General features: G+C 48.4%; 2 protein-coding genes across 5 annotated transcripts in view; both read left to right on the top strand.

The window, feature by feature from the left end:
- Positions 1-2,118, top strand: part of POMT2 (protein O-mannosyltransferase 2) — a gene marked incomplete at its 5' end in the record, with an annotated part of 26,341 nt that extends 24,223 nt beyond the window's left edge. For all 3 annotated transcript variants that reach the window (XM_082283872.1, XM_082283873.1, XM_082283871.1), the window contains one exon: positions 508-2,118. In XM_082283872.1, coding sequence (XP_082139998.1) covers positions 508-613 — 106 coding nt within the window. In that variant the 3' untranslated portion in view covers positions 614-2,118. The remainder of the gene's footprint in view (positions 1-507) is intronic.
- Positions 646-17,473, top strand: NGB (neuroglobin; the record flags this gene model as incomplete). 2 transcript variants are annotated; one of them, XM_082283876.1, is made up of 4 exons in its annotated part: positions 646-727; positions 13,274-13,385; positions 14,913-15,032; positions 16,159-17,473. In XM_082283876.1, the coding sequence occupies 4 exons, from the start codon at positions 648-650 to the stop codon at positions 16,303-16,305; spliced, it is 459 nt and encodes a 152-aa protein (XP_082140002.1). In that variant the 3' UTR covers positions 16,306-17,473. The 2 variants fall into 2 exon arrangements, with proteins under 2 accessions (XP_082140002.1, XP_082140001.1); XM_082283875.1 differs by lacking the exon at positions 646-727 and adding an exon at positions 11,829-11,935.

Here is a 17,473-nt window from a genome sequence, read left to right as displayed (position 1 = left end):
TGCATGGAATAAGTGACAGTTGCCATCTCAATAGAAACTTTGCTGCCTGTTAGTTATCCTTAGCCTTTGTTTCCTTTTCTCTTCTCTGCTGAATTTGTCAGACACCCTCAAGCCCAATCCTAAACCCTCAAATTTGATTAGATTCAGCATCTGTGTCCCAGTAATGCATTAAAGAACATCTCTCCGTTGCAGGGAATCTTCCTTTTGTCACAGCACACAGTGTGAACACTCTATGCTCCTGCAAACCCACCCTTCAGTGGTTTGTGGTTCTAATCCCCGTGATGGTGACATATTCCTCAAATACAGGCAAATTTTTCATTGTCGTAAGTCTTATTAGGTTCTAAGAGAAAATACCACATGTGATAAAACTGTGTATATTGGGTTCAGCAGAGATTAGAAGGTCCCCAGTAGAGCTTAGAGCAGCCCAAGGAGAAAGGTCCCATAGGCTGCGAACTTCTTGAGACAGAAAACTGCTGTGTTTGATGGGCATTTGGTCTCTTTCCACAGCTTCTACCTCTTCCATCCGCTGTCCTATGGGATGATAGGACCCATGGCCTCCGACCCTAGCAGTCCCATGGCAGGGCTCCGGTGGATGGACTCCTGGGAGTTCTAGAGCAAAGGAAGCCTGGGAGCAGCGGATCAGAAACATGAGGTCTACTGCATGTCAGGCTCATTCTGGTGCTTTGAAGACATGTGACTATAAAATGCCCTCTCTGGAGAACTCGGGGTATAGTAACCCTGTAGCTTTGGCATTTGTTTGCACTGCCTGCATTGGAAGATGCAGAAGATGAGAAGGTCCCCTTAAATTAAAAGATTCATGTCCTGAATCCTTAGGTTATATTAATGGACAACTGGCTGCCTAAATGCTAATTCTTTGAAGCAGTATATGTCAGTCAAACAGCAGTGGCATTCCAGCAGCCAGACCGGTACAAGTTGGAGGCTGTCTGCGGTTGCATGTACACTCCATGTGTTTGTGTGTCTTCCTTCTTGTAATCTAAGCACTACTACAGTTTGAAGTACTATAGGACTTCTATCATGATTAACAACTTTTCTTATGGTGAGGTTTTTTTTTTTTTTACTGTATCTGGGGACCTTCATTCTACCTGCCTTGGCTGTCTGTAGGTTTTTTTGTTCTGACCCTGAATTTTTAAAAAATTTGACTGAAAGGGTCTATTTGAAATCTCCCGAGCCATTGTGCCTTGCCTGTCTCACAGGCCCTCTGCAGAGATGGAAATTGTTTATCCCTGTATACTGCCTTGCTTTCTGGTCACCTTTAATCATTTAAACAACTCACCTAGCAGGCCTGTTTCCAGAGCCAGACTGCTCCAGTTCAGCTCTTTGTAGCTTCTTTCCAGTTCTGTCTGAAGCTGCCAAAGAAATTACAGTGGAAATGGCAGGTGATTTATTTTCAGCCCCAGTACACTGTGGAGACCAGCATGGTGGTGTACTAGAGGCTGCAATGATAGCTTGGAAATCTTACAGACAGCTGTCACTCAGCTTTTGTTCCCAGCTATTTCAGTGCCAGTGCCTGTGCTTTTAAGGGAAAGCTTCACCTCAATGAATGTGGCATCTGCAAAACTGGCTGCTGGTGCCAAAGTATCTGCTCAGTGTATTCCCATATTGAACAAGTTCCTTCTCTAGACTGCTGAACATCAAATGACAAGGAAATGTGAAGCCAGGCAAAAATTCTTTGTGAGGTGTCAGGAGCCATTGGATGTTGAATCCACCCCTTCAAAGAAAGAAGAATTTGATTTATCAGGTGCCTTCGTCCTGCGTTAGGTGTATTTTTATTGATGTCCCTTTCTTTCTATTTCCTGTTCTTCATCCAGTGTCAGTTTCTTGTCGCAGTTCAAGTTGCTACCTTGTAGCAGCCAACGTGAATGACACTTAGATCCCAGCTGTGTTCCTATCTCAAGAAGCAATACTTGAAAAACTCTTCTGTGTATGTTTCAATGAACTCACGCCTTCTATTTCAGAGTTCTTGCTTTGCTTCACAGCCTTGCATCAAAATTACAGGTAGAGGGAGAACAGCAGGTGGGTGTGTCTGCCTTTAAACATGGACTGTGCATTTATTTCTCTTAACAAATCTTGGATTCCAGTACATTTCCTACCACACAGAGGGGCTGCATTAGCATAGTTGTGCGGGGTGGGGGGAGGGACGTGACTAGACTCCAGTCAGACTTGCTTTCACTCTTCTTTGGTAGAGATCCATGGCATTGTTCAATAAGGCAGCTGCTTGCTTTTGTAAGGCTCTGGCTTGGTATGTCACATCTCTCCAGAAGATGACTCCTATAGGTGCTAGCTCAGATGGGATGGACCTGTGCTTTTGGTTCTAAAGGTTTTGAGTTGATCACCTGCTGCTTATACATGGTGGGAAGTCACTGCAATAATTAGCCGCTGGGTTTGATGATTCTTTTCCACCTGTTCTTGTAGGAAGTGCTCCTACCTGCATGAGCCAGGAGTTCACAGAGGTGATACATAGGCAAGAAGGATGTGGGGGAAGGCTGCAAACTTCTTCAGAATCTGCCAGATCTGACAGCAGCAGCAAATTAACTGTTGGCAATGTGGAAGGCAGACAGTGCAGTGCTGCCTTGTAGCAATGTGATCCAGCATCTTCTACACTTGGTGACATTATTGACTTTATAATACATTGCTGTCCTCAATAGGAGCTTTTCCTAAAAAGGAGGGAGGATTTGCCAGAAGAGCTGGCAAAAGCCATGATTTAAAGTGCAGAGTTTTTTCCAGCACATCCCCTTAGCATTAATAACAAAAAAAATCTAGGAAGCTCGTGAGTGTTTTGGAATTACAGTTTCTAGCACTCTTTATTCATCAGATTAAACCTTGGGAATGCAAAAATTGTGTTAGTAACTTTGTTTTTTTCAGTTATTATGAAGGGGTCAGTTTTGTAGGAGTTGCCTGAGGAAGATGAACCAGTCTGTTCCTTGGCTAGGGTCCCTCCATCCTTTATTATTAATAATCTTTTGGATGTGGATTGGCAGCTGAGTGCTGAAGGCAGCAAATGTCATGCTCCCATCCCACCTTCCTATGCACAAGTCCAGCTTCTGTTTCAACACAAACAAAAGGTTTATTTTTCTTTAGGTCTGTCACTTCAGAAATTCTCTTGGGAGCATTTGATTGGCATTGAGACTAATCTATTTCTTAGGTCTTCTGTGCTGGTAAGGGGGTGGAGACATACAGTGAAAAAAAATATCTAGCTGTTCCACAAGGGGGAGCAACTTCCAGTAGAATTTTTATTTTTGATCTGGAGTTAAAAGGATTGAAAGGTCTACATTGAAGACTAAAAGCAGACATTTCCTCTGCACCTTCTGGACTCCAAGGGTTGAGTTTTCAAGTAAGTGTAAATTGATGCAGCTCTGTCTTCTTTCAGGAGAGAAATACTGAAAAATTATTCTAGTTAGAATTTGACCTTCAGTATTTTCTTCTTAAAACAAAACCTGTCAGGCCATTGCTGAAAGATAATTGTAACTGATATTTTGTGAGGTCAATAAAATAAATAATTTGGATTCCCTTCCTGACTCTGTCTTGAAATCTCTGAGTGGTGCAGACATGAGGCAGTGGGTGCAAGGCACTCCTCACTTTCAGGATGGAATTTGGGCTGCTTCGGTTCAGTTTTTCCGGTTGGGCTTGTGGAATGAGTGCAGGTTCATTTTGAGAGCTGCTCATTAGTTGTCCTCTCCAGTCATGTGGAAAATAGCTGATGGTGCTTTCTAAAGCCAAAAGGTGCTGTTCTCTGGAGCAGCTGCTCTCTTTGAACCTTGCTTGACAGGGCTCCTTTTATCACTCACAATGTATTTCATCAAACCGTATCCATGGATTCAAATCATGAAAAGCTGCAGGCTGCCACGTTCCCTGCTTCAAATTCTTTTTTGTATGTAAACTCTATTTTCAACTCCTGAGTCTCTGAAGGATAGATAGAGGGCCTTTAGGCTCATCTAGCATTATCCTAAGCAATCCATCCATCTTAAAAGGTTTCTGTTAACAGTCGCTTCAGGACATCGATACGCACACATCTATTCCAGCAGCAGGGACTGGCCTATTTCCAGGAACTGGACTACTCATGCTATGAGACACAGATGTGACTCTGAGGAGGATTTGAATGGAGATTTCTGTGCCAAGGTTGCTCTTGGTCCAGGTGGAGCACTTTGTGTCATCACTGTTTGCCGTCATTGTTCGCAGCCCTGGGAGCCACCACCACTCTCTAGTCTGTATAGGGTTTTCTTTTTGCATCTTGATAGGAAAGGCTGATTGATGCACAAAGGGCATTGATAGGATATACTTTTTTATATCTTCCTCCTTCCTTCTGGTTTTTGAAGTATACCCAAGTACAGGACATGTCTTTGCTTTCCCCAATTTTTGGGCTATGCATCCATTTCGTACAGGTGCCAGAACAAGGGGTTGGACAGGACATCTTGTAGTAGCCTGAGTGGATGAATACCTGTCACATGTACTGAGAGCAAAACCAGAACTTTGTTATGGAAAGGTAAACATGTGTTACTTGATAGTTGCCTCCCATCCCTCCTGAATCCCTCAGAGAATTGTTTTTAAGGGGCTTGAGAGCAAACCAGCTGTTAACATGGAAACACAAGGCATTTACCTGAAATTCTCCATTGCCGCACTGAGCAGCTTCCCTTCCATACTGTGACTGAGTGAGCCTCTGGGTTGGCACTCTGTGCACAAGCACTATTTCCTCCTCTCAGGGTTCTGCTAGCAATGTGAAAACCTCCTTAGCAGTGCCCTGTGTTTCTGCTGGGTGAGGAATGTAGGTAAGGTTGCTTTTTTCCTCCTTTACAGCAAGTGACCCTATAACCCCACACATGGGCAAGTGTGTTGTGAAAGCAAAAACGTGTGGACTGTTAGAACAACATAAGGCTCTTCCCTGCTGGGAAAGGAAGGCTGAGGATAAGAACACCACCTCCGTAGCATACTCGCTTTGGGGCGGGGGTGTGGGCTGCAAGCAGTCAGGACTGAAAATTCTCTGTCTTTGAAGTACCAGGATCTTGGTTGTGTTGTTGGTTGCAAGTTGCTTCACTTTTTAAACTTTTTTATGCTCTTTACTTGGATGTCAAGGGCTCTGGTTATCATGAGTAATATCATAATATCTGAAGTGGTGACATATTAGCATAGATACCACTCCTGCTGAATTTGTAATTGATCCTAAAACTTTGCCAAGTGAGCTTACTGTGTTTTACAAGAGACACTTTTTAGAGCCATCCTTGAAGAACTTGCCCCTGACTAAGCAAGAGTTTGGAGCAACAGTGAGAGGGGTTCTTCTGTACTTCTGTCCTACATCCTGACCTTTCTTACTAATGCAGCCGGTGGGTGCGTGCGTGCATCTGTCCATGAACTGAATTCTTCTAACTACAGTGCAGTTACTGTACCGTGTGGTGTAGATGGCAGAATGTTCCCTTGAGCTATAAATGTGTTTTGTACAGGTGATAATGGAAAATGAGGTAGAATTTGGAACTTAATTTTGTAATAAATATCTCTTCTTTAAAGCAATCTCTTTTTGTCTAGGTCTTGGGGTGGGTTTTTTTCCCCCTTTCATCTCTTCCTCACATACATGCTTGAAGTAACAACATGAACTTTAAATGGACCCATTGGAGAATTTAATCTAGGATAGTGATGATGTACATCAGCTTTTAGCACACAAGTGTTGCTGGACTGCAATTCTAGGAGATCAGATTTTACTGCAATCCAAGCAATGTGTTCGTAAGCACAATTGAAAGTGAAACTGGTACATTTGGACAAGAATAAAGTACTGTCTGTTGAAGTGGGTTTATTTCTCCCTATTAAAGATGTGGTAAATTGTCAATAGGTATAATAGGTCCATTTAATGGGTATTTTCATCAAGCTTCTGACAGGTTACCTATCAACACTTCATCTGACAGGTCAAGCACTTCATTCAGGAACCCAACATTTTTCTGTAAGTCGTGTTCAGTCCGTAGTGTCCATAACACCAGACTGGTGCACAGTTTTGTACAAATGAGGCCCTTGCTGTGAACTAAATGCAAGAATCTGTAATAAAACTGAAACACTGAAAATCAGATTCTGGCTTTATACAAGGCTGTAGTGAGGGGCTGGGGTATGCTTTTGAGTATAGTGTAATAAGGGATTGCTTGAGGTGGAACTAGATGGGAAAAACCAAAATACAGCCACCTTATCTGGGACTATGCATTGATGCCCAGATGAGTGCTGGAGGAGAGCCAACCAGTCAGTTTGGACATGTTCCGAGGGCTACTGAAGTACAGCCAGGACAGCTAGGAACTGGACTGTGGCCTGTACAGGGTGATACAATAGGCTATTAAATGGTTACTGAAAAGCCTATTGACTTCTTGTATTGTTTCACACAGTGCAAGCTGGTCTTTGGATATTGTCTGATCAGGGCTATTGTTCTGGAAGGGAGGACTGCTGATACAGAAGCTGTGCTAGAATGTAGGGAAATGACCAAAAAAGAAGGAAGTGTTGTTCATAAAATGCTGGTAATATCTGATAATATCTGAAGTAAAATTTTACTTCTCACTGCCCTCTAAAGGAAGAATGACTTCTTTCTGCAGGTAAGTGATCTCACGTGGGTGAACACTGATAACTGCTTCCAATTTCCACTTGATTTGAACCTGCCAGATTTGTAGGCTTCTAGATTCCAGCCATCAGCCCGTTATCTGTTCCTCAACTAGAATGAGGCTTTTTTACAACCTGGTGTTTTAATACAGATTTTGTGCTCTGTCTTCAAGATGCCTCTCAGTCTTCTATTTTCTAACCAAATAGAAGCTGCCAATGCAAGTTGCTTCCTTTGGCCCTCAATCTCCCATGACTCTGTTCTCATTTTTTTCGGTTTACCGATAAGGTTTCCCAAACTGCACCATGTCTTCCATCAGTCTCCTCATGCTCATATGCTGAAATCATAGGGATTTCATCTTCACTACACCCACCACTGCTGCCTGGTTTATGTCCTAGGATTGTGGCTGAACACCTTGGAGTTGTTTTCTAATACACCACCACTAACTCTGTAACTCTGGCCCATGTAAAGCATGCTCTGGAAATAGAAAGTTTGTGCTTTAGAGAAAGGGTGTAAGTCTAACAAGCATTATAATAGTTGTAAATTGCTTTTCCATTTTTATCCTTCTTGTGTCATTGCTTTATCTCTATATTGCATCCAAAGCCCATCATCTTGTTGTCATGAAGCTGACAAAAGGTAGTCTTAAGTCTTCATTCACCTGACCTATTTTTTTCTCCATATATTTTAGGATGAGGTGGTCTTGAAGTACCTGGGTTTCTCCATTGATCAGAATGGGAGTTTAGATTATGTGTCCTTATGAAAGCATCAGTGTTGGATCAGCTGGGTCACACCCTGGCAGTGTGCTGGTGCCTTGCAGTGCTTTAGGGACAATAACTGTTCAGTTACTAGGTGGAGAATGAAAGCAGCTTGGGGTGCACATACCTCCAGAGCTGTTATGGTCTTATGACCAAATTCAGCTTGTGTGTCAAGACTGACATGGTCTTGAACTCTTTGAACTCACTTTGGTAGAGTGATTTACAAAAGGCAGGGGTTGCTTCCTGGAAAATCAGCCTGGTGGTGTTGGGTTATCATTGTGCTAGGGAGCTCAAGGTGAATAACATCTGGGGTAAGGTCTAAACATCTACAAGTACCAGACCTGGTCCGACAGCTCAGTGTAATCCCCTTTGACCTTTCTCACCACTTCATGTCCGGTCATCCCAGGACTGTTTTCACCTGCCTGTACAAATATTCCCTAGCTGGCCACAGGATATTCAAGATAAACCTGGGGATGTCTAGCAAACTGAATTTAAAAAAAGTTTTCATTTTAATCTGCTGTTGAATCCTCTCTCTCCTCCTTCTCCCACTGCCTATCCCTCTCCCTTTAGCCCAGATCCCCACCAGTGAGGGTGGTGGTGCTGCCCTGCTCTCTCCACAGTCATGGTGGCAGCAAGCAAGCTCTGCAGCTCATCTTAATCATTTTATGTACAAGATTATTATCTCCTGTATCGCTTTTGATTCTTGTTTTGCAACCATATTTCGTGACTTGCTTTGCTACTGAGCTGTGCCACACCATGGCCTGAGGGGGTAGCTTGAGAAGACTTTGGGAAACATTGCATGATTTCTGCTCCCACCTGACGATGGTGATGGGAGTCTGGGAAAAAGAGAACCTGTCATAATCTCTGGGTTTGAGGCTGGGGACAAGGGGAAACAAAGGGGATTAGCCAAGCCCAGGAGTCTGTATCCTAAGTGAGCAGGAAGCCTGAGGCAGATAGATCAGAGTGTCATTATTCATGAAGACTCACAGATGTAGAATTGGAAATGAGCAGGACTTCAAAGGGAGATACGGGATTGTTAGTGCAGCAGCTGGGATGAAAATTGACAGTGCCACAGCAGCACGTGCAAAGCAGTCACCCCTGGGCCCGGCAGACAGGGCCTCCCTGGGCAGGGAGGGTTGTTCTCCAGATGCTGTGAACCCGGAGGGCTGGGCTGGGGACTGGCATTTGCAAGCTTGTTCCTACTTCTGCCACACTGTTTCACGAGACTGGGCAACTTTCTTTCCATGTGGGTAAACTGAGGCACTGAACAAGTAAAGCTGACACTTGGCAAGGGAAGTTAAGAGTGTTGGTACTGTAACGTGAAGCAGCTGTAGATTACAATAATGAAACCCACTGCAAACTAAAAAGATTATAAATTTGTGTTCTCCCAAAGCACAAAAGAGCATTCTTATCCTCTTTGCATGTCAGCGAATTTGTCTGAAAACCTCCCTCCCCTTTCTTCAAGTGGTCTGCCAATGATTTTGGAGCAGTCTGTGCTGCTGACCTGTTTGTTCTTCACTCATGAGAGTTCCAGGGACCGTCTTGCAGAAATCGAAGGGCAGTTCAGGAAAGAGCCGAACTGCCAGGTTAGGTACATGGAGCCAAGGGAGCTGGGAACCATCACAGAAAACCCTCAGACCATGGAAACATCTGCAGTTCTCAACCTCTTGCTGAGATTCTCGTGCTTGAGGGCTCACAAAACATTTGGAACAAGAAGAGAGGTTTTCTTGTTTGCTTCCTTGTGCTTAAATCCTCTCTGGACTTGACTTGTGCTCTCAGCACCTCAGTGCTGTGACAGCAGGAGGAACTCTGACAGCCTTGTAGCTGCAAGGGAGAAGCTGTTTTGCGCACAGGCAAGAGCACCGTCTCTCCCAAACCCTCGGTCTTTTAAATAATTTGATTGGTGGTTTGGATGTTTCTTATCCCTGAGCTCTCCCTGTCTCCCATCTCAAGTCCCTCCTTGCAGATCCTTCCTCCTGTGCTGGAAGACCTGTGCTGCCACAGGGGGAAAAATGCTGGGTTTATTAAGAGAGTGGAGATGCATCCATGCCAGAAGGCAGCAAAGGGATGGATTCCCTGTTCAGATGATCAGGGAAGATGGGGAAACTGCTCCTGAATATATCCTGCCCAGAAAGAGCTGTTGCTGGGGGGCAGGGAAGAGTTCTTAGACTCTGCTGTGTGTCATATCTATTTGGGGTTTGGGTAGCAAGAGGTGGGTGGGAATTTGGCCAGACCATTGCCCCTTTCATCAGCTGAGGCACCCATATTTTCCATGGAAGGAAGGCATATCATTGCTGAGAGAAGGTGCAGGGGGGAACATTTTGGACAAGAGCCACCATTTTCTTTTGCCATCATGGCTTCACTGCTATTGTCTGAGACACCCTTTCCATCAGGAACAATGGCTAAACCTGTACTTAGTTGTTGCCCTGGGATAGAGTAGCTGATATGGTGCCCTATGTGGACGGGAGAAAAGGTGTCCCACATCCCAACAAATCTTCAGGAACTGATCTCTGTTAACTACAACTTGCTTTTGTGGATTTTCTCTTCCTCCATTATCAGCCAGCTCTGAATATATTCAAAATGTTGCTAGGCAAATAATCAGCCTTGGTTGTTGCTCTGACTGTACATATGTGCTTCTACTCTGCTCCTCAGTATCTCGTGGCCCGGGATGACTCTCCATGCTCCTTTCCAGTGCCCTGGCAGCACTCCAGTGCCTATCTGTTCTACCCTTTATTGTTAGCAGGGCCGGGCTGAACTATCCAGCCAGGCTCTGGTGAAGCTCCACATCTGTGTGGTTGTGACAATCGGCTGAAATGTCAGAGTACCTTGCACAGATGACATATGGTGACACTTCTTGCTTGTTGCTGGTTTGCTCGATCAGCCGCAAGATAGCTAAAGGTTAATGTTTGCGTTGGCTCTGCAGGGCTGGTCTTCTCCGCCCTGCTCGGATTAACCCTATATTTCCCGCTGCTCTCCCAGCTGCCCTTTCAGGCTCCTTGCAGTTTCAGGGGTTATCATCACAGTGACTTATCATCAGTGTGAACATACCCTTTGAAACCACACAGTTAAGATGCTGTTTTGTTTGACTCCTTAGTCCCATCTGACAGTTCCTTTTTTTTTTTTTTTTTTGAGTTTGTTGCACTCTTCCTTCAAGCGCCCAACTTTAGGACAGGGTTCTTCAGCTTCCTTTACTGCATGTGGAGCTTTTCCTACGCAGCATCTTATCTGGTCTGTGCTGGGAATGCAAGGTCTCAAAATCCTGAGAGAACAGGTAATTTATTCTGGCACTTGCAGAGCCGTCTCGGGTGGCTTCCTGCTGTCACTGCAGTCAGTGCTGTCACTCCAGCTCTATAGGAGAAAGGCCCCTGGGAGACAAGCTGGGGCTGAGAACATAACATTGTGCCTTTGAACTTGTCTCCTCCTAGGGAATGTTTTCAGAAGAGCTTCCTTTCTGCTTACATTGAGTCAATGCGCTCCTGGGATGGGTCGGAGGCTGCTGTCATTTCTCCTGATTACCAGAAATAAGTCTGATGTACAGAAGCAGAACTTGTAATAAGATCCGAACAATTGTTATTTTGGTGCAGACTGTGATGGTTTCAGTAATATTTGCACTTTTGTATTGCTCTCATCCTTCTGAAAACCTTAACTTTCCTGACTTCCCTTGTGCTGCTTGAGACCTCATTTGCCTTTTCTTGCTTTGTTTCCTCTGTGCTCCATAAATCCTGGCGCCAAATTAAGAAGTGTCTGAACAGTAAAGATAAAGAGAACCTGTGCATCCTGAACACATTTGACAAAGATGACATCTTCTCATCTGTTATTGACAACTTTGCCTGGTTCAGCTGGCATAATTAGCCTTAGACACGTACCTTGCAGTGTCTAGGATGCATCTTCCTGTGGAGATAGCAGGTGGCTGCGTGGCAACCAAACTCTCAGTGGAAGTTGCCAAGAGCAAGAGGATGCTGTGGAGCATCGCTGAGGCCCTCCCAAGCAAAGTTACACTCAGAGGGAGCTGTGCTGATGGTGGCCGGGTCCCGGTGGTCTCCTCGCTGGCAGGGCTCTGCCCTGTTGCTTCACTCGTAAAATCAGGACGGCAGGAAATGTCAACCGTGAACCAGCTGAACTTTCTGTCCCGCGGCCCCGGGATAGGGAAGTTTGGGCATTTTGAATTACTTTTTCTTCCTTCCATCCCTCCTTCCTTCCTTCCTTCCTTCCTTCTCCCGAGTGGGAAATATTCGGTGAGCTCTTCCTTCCCCGGCCGGGGCAGCCGCGGTGGGGCAGAGTGTCCACGGGGCTCGGCGGTGCCGGCGGGCGGAGCGCGGGTGCGGCCACGGCGGGGCGGGGGCGGGACCCCCGGGGGGCGCGGGGGCAGCGCCGGCACCCCCCCGGCGGAGCGAGGGGCGGGCGGCCACAGCTCGCCGGCCCCTGAGCCCGCGGAGCCGCGGCACCAGCGCCTCGCCTCGCCTCGGGCGGCGAGGGGCAGGGCCCCCGCCCCCGCCATGGAGAGCGGGATGCCGCTGTCGGGCGGGCAGCGAGCGCTGATCCGGGAGAGCTGGCAGCGGGTGAGCGGCAGCCCCGTGCAGCACGGCCTCGTCCTCTTCACCAGGTGAGCGGCGCGATGCGGCCACCGGCACCCCGGTCCCGGCCTCCTGCCCGCCCGCACCGACCCGTGCGGGAGGGATGGACGGGCGGGCTCCGCTTCTTGGAGAGAAACGCTTCCCTCTGCTTGGCGAAGGCGCGTGGCCGGCTCCCCTCCCCCGGCCTCTCTCCCTTCCCGTGGCTGGGGTCCGCGGGGAGCCGAAGCCCCTCCGCTGCCGAGCCGCAGGTGCCGTGCGGCAGCGGCGTGGGGCAGCTCCTCACTGCTGCCCTACCTTTCCCACCCTTCGCGAGTGAGAACTTTGCCACAAGGAGACGGAGAGTGAGAGAAAAGCGGCGGGCAGGTTTGGTGCGTTTCTGCCCACCGATCCCCTGCCTTGCCGCCGCGACTTCTGCTCTTCGAAGGGGCTGTGTGTCCGCTTGGCTCTGGGGAGAGTGTGGAAGGGGCCGCGCGGTCGTTCCCTGATCAGGGAAGTGCTGTGCAGCCCCAGACACAGACCTGGCCGACAGGGAAGGATCCAGTCGCAGGGCAGAGGAAATGGTGTGCCGGGTGCAATGGCTGATACCCAGCTTCTTGCCTCTCCTAAGCAGATTAATGTACCAATTATGTGAAGAGAAAAAAGGAAAAATCAATGAAAAGTCGCTTGAAAAGGACAGTTGGAGAGTTGATGAGCAGCTTCTGGAGTGAGTGGGATCCAAATCTACCAGAGCAGTGACAACAACGTGGGGGGAGAGGGATGCAGTAGTTTAATGTGCGGGATGAGGAGAAGAGAGACCGTCTTGCCTGAATTACTGGTGGCCTGTTATATCTACCTGGGTGGCTGCTACTGAGTCCCATATGTGCCTGACATACAGGGGCAGGGGGCGGGGAGAGAGGAGATAGGAGCTGGTGATGGTGTCGAGTGGGGCATCAGCTGAGCTTTTACATGCCCCCCCTTTGTCCAGATGGCTGCTGGAGCGTGGAGGCCTTCCCTGATTTGGCAGCTTTGGGGTTCAAGAGGATCAAAAAGTGGGAATGGGAGGAGTTGACACAACAACCAAGACTTTGGGGAGAAGGGTCAGGCTGGGAGGAACTCCAGAGGGCTGAGACTAGTTCTCAGGTGCCATGAACATGGATCCAAGAGCTGGGGCTATGGGCTAGAGAAACAGAAAGGTTTTTGTCTATAGGTAATCTGGATTGCCCCAAACTAAAACTTTCAGAACTTTTGGATCTTTTACAGGTGGGGAGGGATCAGTAGGTGGGAAGGGACGCAGAAGTGGGTTGTGGGTGTGCTGCTGATGGGGTGAGCAGGACTTCAGATAAACCTGAGGAAATGAGAAAATGGGGCGTTCTTTCTTGCTGTTGCAGGTTGTTTGACTTGGATCCTGACCTGCTGCCCCTTTTCCAGTACAACTGCAAGCAGTTTGCCAGCCCTCAGGAGTGCCTCTCTGCCCCTGAGTTCCTGGATCACATCAGGAAGGTGAGAGAGGGGCTGTGGCATGGCTGGAGCACAGCCTCCATGGAGGAAGAAACCCTTGGGCAATGATTTGGGACTGTGGTGTGTCTGACCAGGGAATGCATGGGAAGTCTCCTTCTGAGATGGTAACTGCTGGCGTTGCTCATGCTAGCAGAAGGCCAGAACAAAGTGTCCTACAACAGCAGGGAGGGGATGAGAATGCAGATTATGGTGGCTAAGAGGCACCATGCTGATTTCCATGCCCTCATCTGAGAGTGGATTGCTTCCTGTGAAAGCTGAAAGAGTCCTTCCCCTACCATGGAAGTGCCTACCAGAGAGCTCACCTCTGTCCAGATGAGGACTGAAGCCCTGTGCTTCGCTGACCAGGAGGTGGCACAGAGCTGGGCAGTGGGCCAGGCTTCCCTGAACCCACTGCTATGGAGAGGCTGTTGGTGCAGCTGCAGAGCCAGAAGGCCCACAGCACCTCTCAGAGAGTCTCTGAGGGAGTACTGCAGTACACACTCACCTCCCCCCAAAGCAGAGAAAGGAGCAATGGTGAGGAGAGGCTCAGGCATGCATAGAAGTACACCTGGTCAGCAGAGACCCTTTGCTGAACCCTGAAGAGCAGTCATGCTGGGGCAGAGCTCAGCCTTGGCTTGCAGATGCCTTCACAAACTGCCTGGTTCCATCTTTAAACCAGTTCAGTGCTTTGCTTGCTTGTCTTTATTCCTTGTATAGAGGCTGTTTCAGGACTGAGCTCCTCTGATAGCTGCAAGCTTTTTGTTATTTTCCAGCCTCTCTTTATTGGCAAAGTTAAGATTATTGCCTTGAGCTGAAATAGTTCTTTGCTCTTGTTGGAGATAAATTGCCTGTTGAAATTATAGAGCACAAATTTATCACCTCTTGGCTTTGCTAAGGTAACCATGCCCTGCCTTTAATCTCTTCTTCTAATTTGGTGTGTTTTTTTCTCTTCATCCTTCATTAAATCTTTTCTGTCCTGTTTCCATTTGGCTGTTAATGCTCCTGGGAGATTATGGTATATATTTTACCAGACCACGTCAAGAGATCTGGCTGTAGTTTCCACCCCATCTCTTCAAAATACCTTGGCTGATCTTAGAATTGGAGTGGCCTTATTCACAATTGCACCATTTTGGCAAGTTCTAACTGGAAACCCTAGTCCTAGCAACTTCTGGGGTTCCCATGCCATTGTCCTGGGGTCCTAGGAGCTGTAATGACTGCATCAGCATTAGGTCTTAACCTGCAACTGCTCTGCTGTATGGCTGTTTATCCCCTCTGGGACAGGGTGGTCAGCAGTGCTGCTTGCTATGCAACTCTGGTAGTGTCCCATGGAAGGTTGTGGTGTGTGCTGCTGCCAGCCTCACTGATGTGACACACGCATCACAGTAGAGCAAGGGAAAGCTCAGAGGGCATCTGGGCTGGGAGGGGGTCAGGCTGACAAGGGTGAAGTAGAGGGTCAGACACTTTGTTTCCTCTGGGAGGGGAGCAGAACCTTTCTGTTAATGCCATTCTGCCTTTCTGCTCCTGCGCTAGGTGATGCTGGTGATTGATGCTGCTGTGAGCCACCTGGAGAACTTGTCCTGCCTGGAAGAGTATCTGTGCAACCTTGGCAAGAAGCACCAGGCAGTTGGTGTGAAGGTTGAGTCTTTCTCGGTGAGGTGTCCTCTCTTGTCCTGCTGTGGCTGTGTTTTCATCCCTGCCTGCAACCCTCAGCTGTCCCCATCCTTCTTCTGGGTCCAGCTGTCTGGAGAGAAAGCTGGTGGCTCGGGGCAGCCTGTCCAAGGTGCCAATGTAGTGACACTGCCCCAATGAGGGGAACCCTTGAGCTCCCCTTGTTTTCTGCACTTGCCCAGTAAGCCCAGGCAGAAAGGACAGATGGGACCAAGGCATTTCCACTGTTTGAAGAGGACCATGGTTTAGGACACTGCAGTCCCTCCCGTGCCACAGGGTTGCAGGCTCAGCCTTTGCCCTGGATCCTTTGCATCTAATGCTCTGGGCAAACCTCACCCCACCTGGAAAAGGGAGCATTCACCTCTCTGTGTCTGCACTGGGATGGGGTTACTGCACCTCAGCCCCTGCTTCCTCGATGGCAGTAAGACCTGAGCATCTTCCATATTAAACCCTTGATTACTCCTCTCCTGCCATCAAGCATGGACAGGAATGCAGCAGGTTCAAGAAAAGTTTTCTAACCAACACATGGTTATCATGGTATATCATTCCTGATATTGCTAGCTTTTGTTCTCTTCAGAGGGAGCAGGGTCCATTTTGTTTGGGGTAGTGATCCCCACCAGCCCTGCAGTGTGGGGGTGCTCCTGCATGGGGCTGCTCACAGCTCTGTGAGGAGCAATGCCCAGTGGAGAAGCCTGAGAGGCATCGAGGCAGTGTGGGGTCTGACCCACTCTCCTGACATCAGGGCCTTGCTCAGCTCTGCTGCTCCACTGCTGTGCCAAGGGATAGGGCCAGCTACCTGCACCTGGGAGCCACAGAAATTGGATGCGTACCTTTCCCCCGGTGTTACATGTGCAGTGTCAGCCTTTGCTCTCTCACTTCCACTCCCCACTCATCCATGGTGAGGGCCAGCATAGGGCAGGGGAAGGGGATGACATGGGCTGGTTCTGGGTCCCCTCTGGCCAGCCAGGGACTGGAGGGGCCTGGTACTGTTGGTGGAAGAGGAGCAGGTGCCCTGCATTGGCAGAAGTCAAAAACGTGACAAAGGGAGACAAGGGACTGCATGTCATCCTCTGGTGCTGAGCCTGACACCTCCCCGTTTGGTTTGCAGACTGTCGGCGAGTCCTTGCTGTACATGCTGGAGAAATGCCTTGGTGCTGCCTTCAGCCCAGAGGTGCAGGAAGCTTGGAGCAAACTCTACAATGCTGTGGTGAAAGCCATGCAACGTGGCTGGGAGACCCTTCCAGAAGGGGACTAGATCCTGCCAGCCATCCCTGTCCCTGACCATGCAGCAGTCCTGAGCACGGGGAACACTCACGCCACACTCTCTGCCTCCCCCCACCTCTGTCTCCCAGTGTGCACCAGCCCATGGCTGTCTCCACACTCGTGCTGCAGGGCTCTCCCGTGATTCCACCCTGCTTCAACACGAGCGTGTCTCTGCCTTTGCTAAGGGCTGGCAGGGTGCGTCCCTGCAGCGAGGCCGGGCAGTGCCACAGCACAGGTGCCACCCTGCCCTGAGTTACTTAGGGAGCACCACCACCCATGTACCTACTCTGGTTTTCAGCTTGCTCATCTTCCCTCCTCTTGCACCCACCCTAGTTAGGTGACAGCTGGCATAGGCCTCTTGGGCTTATCTGCCTGAAACCCTGTTTGCTGTGCTTTACCTGCCAGGTCTGACCCTCTTCAGTCCTCCTGCACTACTGTACCTGGTTCAGCTGTGGCAGTGATGGATTTGGCCCCATCCAGGGGGAAAGGCAGCAAGAGGGCGGGTCACACCACGTGGCTGTCCTCAAACCTTGCAGAGTTTTCCCTCTCTCCCTTCACCAACACATTACTACCAGATGGTTAATCCCAGTGCTTTCTTCTGCCTTGCCTCTGATCTGGATGGGATCCCTGGCTTTTCCCCATGTCAGGTTGGCCACAACCCAGTAGGTTTCCTAGGGATGCTTCAGGCAGTGGTGTCACATTAATCCCAAGATGAGACTGTGTTTGGCAGGGCTGGGCTGCCAGCTGAAAGGCTTTGTGTTGATTTGGCCAGTTGGCTTAACCTTAGAGCCATCTGAAATGCAGCAGCAGCGGTGTCTGTTTACTGCTTTATGTTAAGGAAAATAAAGTAAATCCAAGGAAAAGATGTCTTAAAATAAAAATGAAGGTTGCAATCGTGCCATAGCAACAACTTCCAGAAATTCTGGCTCTTGGCCAGAGGAAGCATAGCTGGAATCTTTCTGCTGATGCTGTCAGAATCTGGAGTGCTTCCCAGCTGCTCACAGTACCCATCTGCAGAGTTCCTCACTCTCATAAGACTGAGGAGATAGCATCTGCTAGAAGAAATCCCAGAGAATTGCTGAGAGGCAGCACCTGAGGGCTCTGGTGAGGGGGTTGAATGTGAGTGCTTTGAGAAAGAGTTCATCTTTATGGGGAAGTCA

Source organism: Coloeus monedula, assembly GCF_965178545.1.
Source record: "Coloeus monedula genome assembly, chromosome: 6".
Lineage (NCBI taxonomy): Eukaryota > Metazoa > Chordata > Aves > Passeriformes > Corvidae > Coloeus > Coloeus monedula.
The sequence above is the reverse complement of the archived record's forward strand: the minus strand, read 5'-3'. Positions and strand labels throughout refer to the sequence as shown.